The sequence below is a fragment of the Bombus fervidus genome, chromosome 1, assembly GCF_041682495.2.
Source record: "Bombus fervidus isolate BK054 chromosome 1, iyBomFerv1, whole genome shotgun sequence".
Classification (NCBI taxonomy): domain Eukaryota; kingdom Metazoa; phylum Arthropoda; class Insecta; order Hymenoptera; family Apidae; genus Bombus; species Bombus fervidus.
The window spans coordinates 24,806,796-24,820,735 of record NC_091517.1 but is presented as its reverse complement, the minus strand read 5'-3'; the positions used below and the strand labels follow the sequence as shown (position 1 = coordinate 24,820,735).

At 37.7% G+C, this 13,940-nt stretch overlaps 1 protein-coding gene across 3 annotated transcripts in view; it reads left to right on the top strand.

Annotated features, from left to right (window-relative positions):
- LOC139998278 (protein O-mannosyl-transferase TMTC1) overlaps positions 1 to 9,591 on the top strand; it is a 284,183-nt gene extending 274,592 nt beyond the window's left edge. For 2 of the 3 annotated variants that reach the window (XM_072022725.1, XM_072022744.1), the window contains exons 14-15: positions 2,062 to 2,191; positions 4,399 to 9,591. In XM_072022725.1, the coding sequence (XP_071878826.1) occupies positions 2,062 to 2,191; positions 4,399 to 4,584 (316 nt within the window). In that variant the 3' untranslated portion in view covers positions 4,585 to 9,591. The remainder of the gene's footprint in view (positions 1 to 2,061; positions 2,192 to 4,398) is intronic. The other variant, XM_072022734.1, reaches the window with a different exon arrangement.
- The last annotated feature ends 4,349 nt before the right edge of the window (positions 9,592 to 13,940 follow it).

Genomic DNA, 13,940 nt, shown 5'->3' with positions numbered 1-13,940 from the left:
AGTAGTTACCTGGTAACGACGTGCAAAAAGACGTGCAAGGAATTGAAGAAAACATACGACGAAAGGAAGTGGGAAAGAATAGAACGCGGGAAGCTGGAACTCGCGTGGCCTCTTATTTCCTTATGAAGCGGCGCGAACGTACCGAACAACGTAGCTAAAACGAGGAATGCCGTATCTTGAAGGAAATTCCAAGGCCGATGAAAATTATCGCGGCGCGCCACCGTTCCGGAAGGCATGCGCAAATATTCCGCGAAAATCGTTTAACAAGGCGTCCCTGGAAATTTTCCTTTGGACTGCTGGAATTTTATAATCGCCCTTTTCTCCTGCAGCACGTATTTGAACTCTACTCCTATCAAGCTTTTACAATATCGTGTTCATCTAGAAGATCTCTCATGGAATATTTAAGATAGTCGATGTTCAATGGCTTAGGAAAATATTGAAATACTAGTGGAAACCTTTTATTAATTTATCTACGTATTACGTGGATTATGAAAAACGTTTCGAGATTTCATTAGCAGTGTACCACGCGTGTGTTCTGCGATTATCCAAGATCATTGAATATAACAAACGAAGGGAACAAGAAACTGAAGATATCTAAAAACATTTTGGAAAGAAAAAGCTGAAGATGAGAAAGATATAGGTAGTAAAATTGAAAAACTTGCTACAATCTTGTTATGATATCAGTGCATGTTATTCTTTAATCTATAAAGTATTTTCTTCTTTTAATGCAACTCAATCGAGAGACACTGAAAAGCTCGTGGACGCGTTCGTTCGTTATCTTTTAAGTAAGATTGCATTATATTAGCTGTTACGAGAGAGAAATAATGACTATAGTATTTTAACTGAATAAAGGAGAACAGAGTTGGCACAAAGATAATAATAAAATTTCAGTTTTCTTAAGTTCAAAGTGCTAGATAAGACGTTTTAACTAAGCGGCGCGGTATATTTGGTAGACGCAACAGGGTCTACGTTTTAAATAATCTTTATTTCCTGCTCGACGTTCAACTACGTGTTCGTTCTTGGCGAGAAAATATCAAGAGTTCCTAGGTTAATGTTCCGAGGGAAGTATGTGACACGATAAAGGATCGCGCGCGCGTCCTCCTTGGAACTCCACTATTGACTCCTGATATTCACCCTCTTTTCCGCTTCGTAAACACGCCGCTCGGCCGCGAAAAAAGAGCTGCCGAGAATGAACTGTGCGCGCGGAAGTGACGCGTGAAAAGGGTGTGTCATTTACGAATTTATTTTATCGAGAGGGTGTGAGACGCTCGCTAGAAACTCCATCACCGGTGAATGCAAACCATGACTTGCGACCGTCTGGCAATTTATTCCGCACCTACCTTAGATGCATGTTTCCTCTCTTATTATGAAGCCAAGGGATCGAAATTTTTCGATCTCTGTCGTTTTAAATCAAACGCAAGATTATTCGTTTTATTTAGGTGACGCGTTCGAATTCACCGAGAATGAAGCATTATATGAGAAAATTTCGTTCTTTTGTTACGTTTAATGAGTTAAAATTGTCTGTTCGTTCGGTTAATGCGTTATACACAATCTCATATACACGTATTGTGTAATAATATTAAATTTAGTATGATATTATTATGAAATAAATTGTATACTAACTTTAATACGCGTACAGACAGACAAGTTTATATGCTGTGAAAATATTATATATTTAATAGAATTAAACTATCGAAGATGTAGTTTAAAATGGTAAAAGTTGGAAACATATTGCGAGTTTTATTATAAGTAATTTTACATTAACTGTCAAATTATAGAGACTACTCTATTATAGCTTTTAATATCTTCATTCCGCTTTTGTTATAAATTTAGAAACGATTAAAACAATTTTAAACGATTCAAATTTATCGAAGTTTGCTATTTTATCTGTACGCTAGTGACACGTGATTGATTATTAATAAATCTGGAAATGTGGAAAATTCTCCGACCTCGTAAATAATATGCTGAAGTGAATATTTATTGTCCTACTCGAAGAGATCATTTAAAATTTTGATCGTATTTGGAGCAGTCTGAAATATGTTTTGCATATTTACGTTTCAGATGGCATCTGATGTTACGAGCGAAACGAGGTGGCCTCGTATATCGTGGCGATCTTTATATACGCGCGTGGCAGCTGCAAAGTGAATCTCGTCGTCGAGCGCATCAACATCAAGGAAATATCTGCTTGTCGGTCAGTAATTTTCATTTCTATTTAGATAATATTCATAGCGAATATCATGCAAAATCGAGTATCATCGAACTAAATGTGAAAATTATATAATATAATATATTTCACAAATTTCTGAAACATGATTTTCTCAAAAAAAAAAAAAAAAACGAAGCTTTCGACAATAGACTTTCATTTCACTTCATGTGACTTCGATTTCACAAAAGAATTTTACTCTTCCTTTAAAGAAAACTCATGCCCCTGCGCGATTATCTTTTTTTTATTAACACCCCTGTGCCTAATATAAATAATTAGAGAATGAACGTGTTCTACGGCTAAAGCTAGTACGAAAATATTGTATAAACAAAAATTCTTGAAAACTTTATCAGAAAGTTGATTTTGAACTCGAACAAAATGGTGCTTTTATTTTTAACATTGTATAGGACGAAAAAATAAATAAGTAAATAAATAATATTAACGTTACACGTTAATAGTTACAAGGCAAATTTGCTGAATTAATTATTTACGTATCGAATAAATTCTATAGTACGCTGATGCGTTAGAGGCTTATGAATAATATTATATGTACTTCGAATACGAAAATACATAGAGACAACGTAAAACCAACATGCGACTGGATTAGTTTATAAACCGATTTATCACTTAATTTATTTAATTTACTATGTTTAATTTACTAAATCAATACGAAACAGGAATATCATTTATCTGGAAATAAATCCATTACTTCCTGCCTCATATATTTTCTGCAACTTGACAATAAATCACTTACAGCGTTATATTTATTTTTACCTATAAAATATATTGTCGAGACTTGTACGATAATCCGTAACACCAGCGCATCATAATACCATTGTATTACAACAATAATTAATTACGACTCGCAATGCTATATCGCTCGAGTAAAATTATAAAACTTCTGATAATAAAATTTATTAGTTTCTCCTTGATCGTTGAAATTGGTTTCTACGGTAGAAACGATACGATCGGAAACGGCTACATAATATTAATACTTCTATTAAGTTTCAAGACCGCTTGACGTTCATCCTGCTTTATGACCCTTTCCCTTTGATCCGCGCGTTTTAATATTTCCGTCATTCTTTCGGCGACGTTCGCTTCATTTCGCCTGCGAACTTAAGAGTCTTTCTCTTCCATGTCGTGGAAAATGTCGCGATAAAAGTAATTGAACGAATTAGTGGAAGGAAAGTCGGATACCGCGAGCTAGTCGACGCTTCCGGTGACCTGTTAAACTCATCATTGACAGATTACTTGAGATTCTTCGGTTACGTCGTATCGCCATAATTCTAATTAAATAGATTCGGCTCCGCTAGGGCTTTTTCCTGTTCCCTCTCGTTTCACGTTCATTTCTGTCCCTTTCTTCACTGCCGCGCCCATTCACAGCAGTGCTCACTCAGTGCTTCGGCACAATTCGTTCCAGTCGTTAACGATTCAACCCTGTAGAAACTTGCCCACTTTGAACCGACGTCTCTTTCTTTCATCCTGTCGTTCTTCTCCCCTTTCGTTTTTCGATCAAACGTTTCCTATTGATTGTTATAAATACTCTTTTCCTTATATTTCTCGTGATTGCATGAACTTTCTATTTTTATTATTGAGCGAAGTACTTTTGGTTCGCTATTGCAGAATATTCTAATATTTTTTCAAATTTCAAATTTTGGAGACTATCAACTTATATTTCAACAAATTATTCGGTATTGCCTCAAAGTAAATATTAATAATTTAGAACTTACAAACTCGCCCTTCGACCGATTCTTAAACCTAAATCCACGCAACACCAAAACACTACTCGGTACTGATTTTCTATACGACTATTTTATTATAAATTTCCTATTTCATTCGCATAACGTATAAGTACCTTATAATGTAAAATACCTAATACTTTCGCCCGGTGATATACTCGCTTCTCAGCCTTTGATATCTCACAAAATTCCCACAATATTTTCCTTAAATTCAAGCACGCTCGTCGATACCCACGTTCTCCCTGTAAAGTAGAAAATAAGCGACAGACGAACCACCTGTTTAGCCGCGACGAAACAACGAAAAGTCAGAGGCGTTGATCCGCATGCGGGGTTGATTAGCCACGATCGGCGATCCGGGGCGGTAGGTCCCCTCGACGCGTGTTCCAGCCCGTGTACACTCGACGAGGCAGTAAACGTCAGGGTTCCCCTTCAAACATGTCGAATTGTCTGTTGCAGCAGGGCGGTTGTTCGACACCGCGTGTCGCCAGCGTGTCAGTGCAGCTCGAGCAGGACAGCAACAAGTCGGAACAGCTGGAACGAGCGCCTCGTTGCAACGTACGTACCTGTAGACAGTCTAGAAAGGGAAAGGCACGCGTGACCGCTCCCGCGCTTCTCGTCCAGAACCTCCTGGAGACGCTCTAGCTCGCGAAACTCTTCGACTAACTCTCCACCTATGTCTCTGTTTCTCATCCTTTCGCCTTAAACGCTGTCAGCTCGACGAGTTTCTGTCTGTCGATGTGTTCGTGGCTCGAACAGCTCCGAGTTTAAGACTCGTTGGTACTCTCGGCTACTTTTCGCGTGTTTCAATCTCTGACAATGCGAACGAAAGGAGAAGAAACGGAAGACGAAAATATAGGTGGTTGTTTCCGCGTTTTTTCGCCTGACACTGCAAGTGTATGCGACGACGAGTGAAATGTCACGAGATGGCCGAGAAATCGAGGAAACGTTCCGCTTCGAACGAGTTGCGGTATTTAAGTATTCGATGTCTACGATATGCATCGTGATAAGCACCGCGGGTGCAGCGGACATCGATAACAACGACTGCGTTTTCATTGAAGAGGACCAAGCGAGCTGCGCATCGACTAGGTTCCCCGTTTATAGTCTACCTTCGGGTAATACGAAACGAAGCGATGAAAGGTTCTAATCGAAATAAAAATGAGAGTAAGGTAGTTGGAGTCTGGCGATAATCTTTTGGACAAGTAACTGATCGGCGTTGGTTATATAGTTACTACTATCGTCGAGGTAGCGTCGACGTGTTTTTAAACAATTATTCGCTGTACTTTGAGTGTGCTTTCGACGTTCTCAGAGAAACAGCGCTCGTCGCGATGCTACCCGTTCGCTGGGTTTCTTCCGTGTAATTTTTTTCTCGCGATCGAGAGGGATTTCGAGAGGAAACGTTCGATTGGGGAACGAAACGAGTGAAACAAGAATCTAACGAGAGTCGATTCGTAAATGAAGCCTTAACCCAGAACCCCTTAATGATCGTTCTTTTTTCGAGAAATACGCGGATCGACGAAGCATACGACAAAATACACGACGTTCGCGATACGTTGAAAATATCGCGAAGACCTTGTACGACCGATCGATAGAGAAAATTACACGATCACGAGGGTGAAATCTGGTTTACGCTTTTCTTCCGCAGAAGCGTCGTTTCGAAGAGTATTTTTCTTTCTCTACGTCGTTCCTACGAGACAGAGACGCATGCGTTCATAGCGGACAATATTGATAAAAATGGACTGAGATATGATCGGAGAAGCCCTTGGTAAATGTGTAAATATAGTTAATTAACCATATTATTTCGCGACTATAAGACACGGCGAACTTTGATCGAACAGAGAGTCAAGTTACTCTGAAATTTATTTTTCACACGTGCATCGAGGATGATCGGGCAGTATTACAGAGACACGTACACAATCGACTCGCTATCGTCATAATCGTTTTCCTCGGATCGTTCTTCTGTACGTGTTTTGTCTCTAATTGCCGGACACGTAGTTCTCCGCACATATGTAATTACACGGTGCCAATATTTAGCGTTTAATTAAACGTATCGGCGTTTCTGGCCGTTTCGTATGGCTTTTGTAAGAAAATCGAGTAAGGAAGTGTGCGTCGATGGAAGAAAGAGAAAAGATGATAATGATGTACGTCATTCTTCGATGAGCTTTGTTCGGCAACGTATCGAACGTTTGGCTAAAGCACGATTTATTATCTATGTGTTAAAATGTCGATTACGAGAGATAATAATTTGATTGCGGATATTTATGCGCTTATGAGAAGTTTCCAAGGTGCAACTATGTACAGAACGTACGTAATATACAGAAATATATAAAGTATTCGAAGTAAAATATTATAAGTTGTAATATCTATAATATTTAGGTTTCATTTTTTTTTAATTATGTTTTTAAAAATAGAAACTCGCATAAACGCGTATTACACGAGTTAGTAATAGCTGGCAGTATAACAATGATACTGTAATCGAAGGGATATAAATAATCGTTTTAATTTTCGATCCATGACTACGCTCGTCTTTCCAATCAATTATTTTACTTTATTTCTTTCACACAATAAATCTATTCTCTTTTTCATATATATATGGCACGTTCCGATATAATCGTTCGATAAATTTTGGAAGGAAATAAGTAGAAATAAAAAATGACATTCTAAAAATATAATAAATTCGTTTCAGCACTTCAATTCTTCTTAATCAGAAACAACAAATATTCAAGAATTAATGATAGACAGAAACAACCCGATTTCGGAATACTGTTCGACCTAGATTAAACCAGGTCGGCAACGTACATACAACCAATCAATCGGAGTTTCATTTAAAAGCAACCGATGAAACCGACGATCGGTGAATCGGAACGAAAGGGAAACTCGTTCGACGTCCTCCAGCAAGATAGACGGATCGATCGTAGCTACCGTCTTTCCATCGGTAAACCGAGAAATCGTGTGTTGCTACACTCTTAGAAACGTCAGAAGGAGGAACGGTTTTCAATTAAAAACAAGTCCGATGGCGGTGAGTTCTTTTGTGTATCTTTTGGTTCGATAGGACGTCCAAGTTTCTCGTTCGAACGTGGTCGAAAGTGACGCAGCACGTTTCTTTCGTTTCTTTTCCGCTTTTATTTTTTCGTTCTTTTCGTTGATTGCACGCCTGTGCTTGCCTGTAGTCGTAAATCGTCGCTTTAAACGAACGCCCTCGTCGAAACGTTGCCAAAACTTAATGGAAGACCAATGTATATACGCTGTATACTAACAAAAAAAAAAAAAAAAACTCGAGAAAACATCGAAAAGTTCGACGATGCTTATTGAACAATTCTCTATTACGATATTGTACGTTTGAGTAATAATAATTCGAGTGAATTTCTCACGCAAATTTCATCAAATCGGTCGCTCTCGAGAGCATTAGATATGAAAGAAAGAGAGAAAGAGAGAGAGAGAGAGAGAGAAAGTCGTCCAATGGAAGCTTCAAATAAGATTCGTGGATGTCAAGATGCACGAACGTGACGTGAATTTGTAGATAACGTTTGCGTTGGTTCATGTATACGTTCTATCTCCTCCTACGACCCACGCATTCCTCCTCATCCACGTATTCCCCCGTATCCCTCTTTTCTCGTCGAAAATTTTCGAATCGAAGCACGTTGGTGATGAAACAGAGGAGACTGTCATTGGCCAAGCAGCAATTTACCTCACGAAACTGCTTCTGAGGATCGATCTCGTTGTCAGTTACGAACGAGATTCCAGCAACGAGGTCGCTAGAGAATCGGTAGTCGCTGAAGGTCGATTCGATCAAGATGAAATATTTTTTTAAATGCGCTGTCGCACGAGCGCCGACGTTGCTTCGGTTGAATCGTGTCGCTTGGTGTTGTGTGAACGATATATTTTTTAGAAAATCACGTTTGAGTTAGGGTTCGATCAAAATATAAATTTGATCAGACACGAAGAATTTGTAAGGATAAGGTGGTATTTATTTAGAAATATTTTATATTTTATATCCTCGATATTTAAATATTTCTTTCATCGATCGAAATACGCAACACTTCGCGTACACGCGACGAAATTCACGCGAATATTATTTGCTTGATTCTTTAAAATCGAGATTAGCGTTTAAAAATACGCGTGCATATGAACCAGAGCGACTGAATGTTCGGAAAAAACTGGTACGACGATACTTTTCATTTGGAAACGGTGTTGTAATGGAATCGACGTAATTTAAGGACCCAGTTAATTCCTTGAGACGACGATGTAAACGTTATTTTATTATCGTAACGAATAGGTAACGGAGAAGTATTTATATAGCTATGCTTTCCTACCAGAACGGTACCGAAATTGTTACAATAATTGCTCAGCGAATAAGGCGAACAGACGAGAGTTGTTCATCGCTTATTGTGTACAGTACAACACGAATAAAAAGAGAAAACAACCTACGGCATCGTTTTTCAATCTTACGGATCGAGTATCGTACGAGAACGCGAATTTTTACAATTTTTATTCCCGATATATTTATTGTATTCTGTTTGTACACAGAACTGAAGCCTATGGATAAAAATGAGCTTAAACGAACTTATTTCATGGAAAACAATGTGTCACAAAGAAGCTACCTATGTAAAAAAAAAAAAAAAAAAAAAAAAAAGGAAGAAAGAAAACAGGTAAATGGTAAAACGGAAATGTGTGAAACGGCTCAACGCTCCTGATATATACACACACGCGAAACCGAACAAATCCAACGATACATTTCGAGATTCGTGTTGAATCGCCAAACCAAGTTCAGTTCCTACCAATTTTCGGGGAATACAGAGTTCGAAACGATTCGCAGAAAACTACCTGTCGCGTTACTTTCGCATTTTCATTTCCCAGCGAAATTTCTGATTGGCAGGGTCGATTGTTTCACGAGAGTCGATCGTCGTTGGGTGTCTATAACGTAGACGAACGGGATAAGATTCCGCGTCGATCTGACGTTTCATGATCTTTACAGCGTTAAAAGAATCTTAATAAAAAAAAAAAATAAGGATTCTTTCCTTCTTCTTCCTTTCCCTCGTTCTTCTAAATAAGCATTTAACGTCGCGTTGACTTCTGGCTCATTAACGACGAGAATCTAAAATATAACGATAGATTTATAATAATGATTCGAATCGATCAGGAATTTAATGGTATCCTTTTATTCTAGAATTACCAAACTGGTCAAAACGATGGATGGCAATTCCGTTTTCGTAAACGAAAAGGATTTGATACGTTTTAAGAACACGTTTATCGTAAAACGATATCACGCACGCCTTTAAGAATATCGATAAGAATTTTTTCATATCTTGTTCAAGCTTGAGATATTTTTCAATATTAGAACAACGCGTGGAAAATGATATAAACAAGGCATCGCATTAAAATACACATTGGTTGCTCCTGTATCAAATGAATCCTTTCTCGATTAAAATTTGATAAAAATCAATTGGAAATCGAAACAGACGTGATACGAGAGATCGACGTGTAATTGAGTCTGTACGTGGGCCGTATATAATTAGCCGCAAAACTTGATTAGTCTAGGTTATTACTCCATAGACCAGTTTATACATCTAATTACAATACGTTATTGCGCATATTCATTGTGAATACGAATGCAATTATAAATTATCATAATAAAGTGTATGTTTATATACATGTATGAGTATTCGTTCGATTTATGTTCGGATATCCGACCGTTACCAATATTGCCAATACTCCCCTCCTACACGTGCCTCATCAATTATCCAGTTTTAGTCCGTTTAATTACGACCGTTCGGTTAAAATTGTGGTTTCGACGATCGGGACGGGACGAATTTGTGGATCGCTTTTGTCGGGACCAACCAACGATATTTCGACGCGCAACGTTGTCCAACCACCGTTCGAGGATTACGTAAATCGTTGAATCTGCCCAACAGATTCTGCGACAGAACGAACATCGCGATTTGTTTCGCTTTATTATTCCTTTATTATTTTTATTTCTAAATTAATGTACATTTTTTCTATTGAACTTTATTATATTCACTTATTATCGTTCTGAAAAAAAAAAAAGGTAAAAGTACCTGTGTGTCAATGATTAGGAATGAAATGCTATTTATTCGGTAGCGTGGTAAATTCTATTCGCAATAAAAGTAACTTTACGTAGGAATTAAGGAAAGATCGTTACTCGTGCGTTTCTCGTGTCTTTTCTATTTTTATAGAATTGTTCAAGTTCCAACTTAATTTGATTCGTAATCAGTACACGAAATAAGAAATATATTTTCAAACTATATATTTTAGAAAAGCAATAGATACAAAATTCTTCGTGTTACGACTAGTCGCATTTATGCGAGTAAACGTTTCCTTATTTATACGCCTCCCATTGTAAGGGTAAGGTGCGTTTGACACCAAACGATTCGAGGCTCGGAACTTGGCATTGGACTGTTTCTTTCGTTGAATGTACCTACCAGTCAATGGCACATAATAACGTACGATTATTATGGTTCTTTTTCACATAGTTAGAATTTTATTGAGGAATGGGAAACCATAAGAAAATTTTTCTTAAGTATCGTCAAAATGCAATATAGATACAAGTTGATGTTGATTCTTGGTTTCTTCGAAACACAGAAGAGACTACACCGTTTGCTGGTTCGTTTTAACTCTTCTTCCGCCCTTTTTTGTTTGGGTCAAGAATAGTAACTGACTACTGCAAAGAATATGTTGTATTGGTGTTGGATTCGTTGGGTAGTTTCTGGGCTCCTGAGGATTCCCGTCGTCGAGGTTTCGCAAACATTGCACAGTTTGCTTCATCAAGAGCCAGCTGACATACCAAAACTGTGAAAAGTCAGCAGGGAGTATTTTTCGGACGTGGCAATCATCTACGAGCTAAGATCAATATCATTAAGCTGGCCCGAAGAGAACAGATACTTTCTGGAATTTCTTCAATAATGTAATCAGACTGCTACTGTGTCTCGCTCATCACAGTTGCTTATCACAGCAACATTTTATACATTTTACATTTTTATCTTTATTTTCATATCAAATGGAATAATAAGTGTCTTATTAAAAATTACTAAACATTTTAACAATCCCATATTTCGCTTTAATCACGTTTAATTCATTTTAATATGCATAACTTGTTATAGCTGTTACTTAATAATCTACTAAAAGTCTAATATATCAGGTAAGTAATTAATTATCTTATTCTATTTGCTGGATCTCTTCTGATAAGATCACGATAAGATAAAAATAACGAAACAAACAAAAAGCAAATAAAGCTCTTGGAGATTCTAGAATTTGGTAGGAAACTTTTCGATGCTTAACCCATTTGCATCCAAGTGCAAATTAATCCACGCGCTGCGATTGCTCTTTTGTAATTTCCATTTTAATCTAAATAATTTTTTTTTAAATAAATAATTTTTACTTCTTCCCTCTGTTATAAAGAATGTAAGATGCGATGTTTGCGAAGTAACGTTGTCTACCAATCGTTTTGAACAGTAAATTTTCGATAAACTCCATGAAGAATTCGGATGTCATTTACTGCACCTACGACCGATTGCGCACGGTTATAGGTACCAGTCCTCTTCAGTAGGGCCATGATGCAAATGGATTAAGCAAAAGGTCGAAGTTCCAAAAATCGATTTAGCGAATAAAAGATTTATACGTATAACAACGAAATGAAATTATACATTGAAATTTCAATCGTATCTTACTACTATCGAATAATATTTAATCATTAGATCATAAGGAATTTAATCGAATCAACATTTTCATCGTTGCTTGCAAATTGAATCTACGATTTAGATTTGCCATTTGTTTCACTAAATCGTATCTTGTGTAACGGCGTAACTAATTATTATTCACTGACCATATGTCCGCTTTATAGGAAGGTAAATCCAATGATCCGAATTCTTGCGTAAATACACCTTTATTAATTATCATAATTCATGGCCGAATTTTCAGCGTGGTCCATTAATTTTGTAATATAGAATATCGACTACATTAAGCGTATTTGTTCACGCAGAATATCAGAAATACATTAACTATGCCGTTAATTTATGTTTTACACCTTAGTAAAATTTCTGTCAATGACATTGATAGCATTGAAATGCATGGCAGCAAAGAATCATCTACCACCGATACTCTGATTTACATTTTACAAAATTAAACTCCATAGCGCTATTAAATTATTGTCAATATATTGATCACGAATTCTGTAACAATATTTCATAAAGTATGCGTGCATGTGTGTGAACAAACGTAGATGGATGTAGAAATATGATAACGATGATCAATTGGAAATTTAATATCATTTGTTGGAATGGAAAATACAAAAATAAAAGGACAACAGAAAGAGAAAATAGGAGAGACCGACAAACGAAGAAAGTAAATGAAATAGAGTAATAATCGGAAAATTGTGCGCTATTGGTAGCAAAAAAAAAATCGATAAACTATATTAAAACTTATTGTTAGTAAATATTGACAGATTAATTTCAAACAAACTCAACAATTTCCTTTAGAAAAGAGAAAGATTTCTCTTCTTTATAAAGGAAATTTTCTCCGAATTAATTATACTTTACCCACGCTTGTCATTACCAGAGCTATTATTGTTACTAGTTTTCCACAGCAATCGAATATATTTTCGACGATGTATATTTGATTCATCATAAAATATAAAAAATCTATTATTATCAATGTAGTCGCAACGACCAATTTTTCATAAAAATTCCATAAATCAACAACAGTGGATATTCCGTAAATCCGAATGATCTTTTATAAAATATATGGATAAAAATTTGTTCATCCTCGCCTCCTCTCCTCAGAAGTTTCTCGGTAGAGCAGATGGAGCGGAGAAGCGCATCCACGACAACGAGCATCGCTGCGGATAAATCCAACGGCGTGTCCAATTGGCGTGCACCTGTGTACAGCTAAAGAGAAGGCTTGCGCAGGTGGTCGCGAAGAGTCGGTCAGCATCATGTTCGGTTCACAATGGAACGCGTAGCTACGTAGCCGAGACGACCCGGCTGCGAAATAATAGAGGCTGCCGCAATGCAGAATTTCGGTGGCCCGGTAAGTATCGTGTAATTTTAACGGTAATTGCTGGCGGTTTAACTCGCCACAATTGAAATGGCTCTTATTTCGCCTCTTGTGCGGAACCCTCGTCGGCATAGAACGGAGACGACCGGTGAGAAGGCCAGAGACAGAATACCGCGCGATTACGCCAGGGTGCGCCCCCTTGCTTTGCCTCTTCAACGTTTCCCAATCATCTGCCTCTGCCTGCTTCCTCCTCTTTCCCCTATACAGCTGCGAAACTAAGAGCGAATCTAATATGCCGATTAATGCAATATGCACAATCGAGCCTCGTGTCTCTTCGAGCTAACAATCTGCTTCCCTTCCAGAGAAACAATACACTCTTCAGACCTCGAACTGTCGAGGTTCGATACGAAGTGGAGAAGTTTCGGAGTTTTAATTCGTTTCGTTATTTCGCGTTCAACCTTTCACAGACGATATATATCGATAAATGTGTCGCACATAATTGCATTTAGAATGTACAACTTGCAACAATATATCTGAGAGCTCGTGCAAGTCTCCTAGTAGCTGCGCTATATCGCGAAGAGATCAGAGAGTTAACGACAAAGATGCGACGACGGTGTAGCTGGAATTCTATTTGTAAAACCCCGGAGAGCTTTCTTCCCTATAAACGGCGAGGAATTAGCATTTTCTTTGCTTCTCGTCACCTGTTAAGTCCATTTGCCGATCGAGAGAGATATTTACAAACGATCAGGAAGCTACGAGTAAGCTGGGAAAATCGAATAACAGCCATGGAATATCACAGCAAATATCAATGAAAACTGGGAAAAGAGGGGAAGGGGAACTCGTGGAGTATTCGTGAATTTCGAATACAAATCGGTCGTCGCATAAATCTCTCGCGGAAACCTACAGCCAGCGTTTTCATGGAGTTCTTCCGTCGGTGTATATACAATTTTCACGGTCATTAATATTTATAAATCTTCGATGAAAGGTCTTGG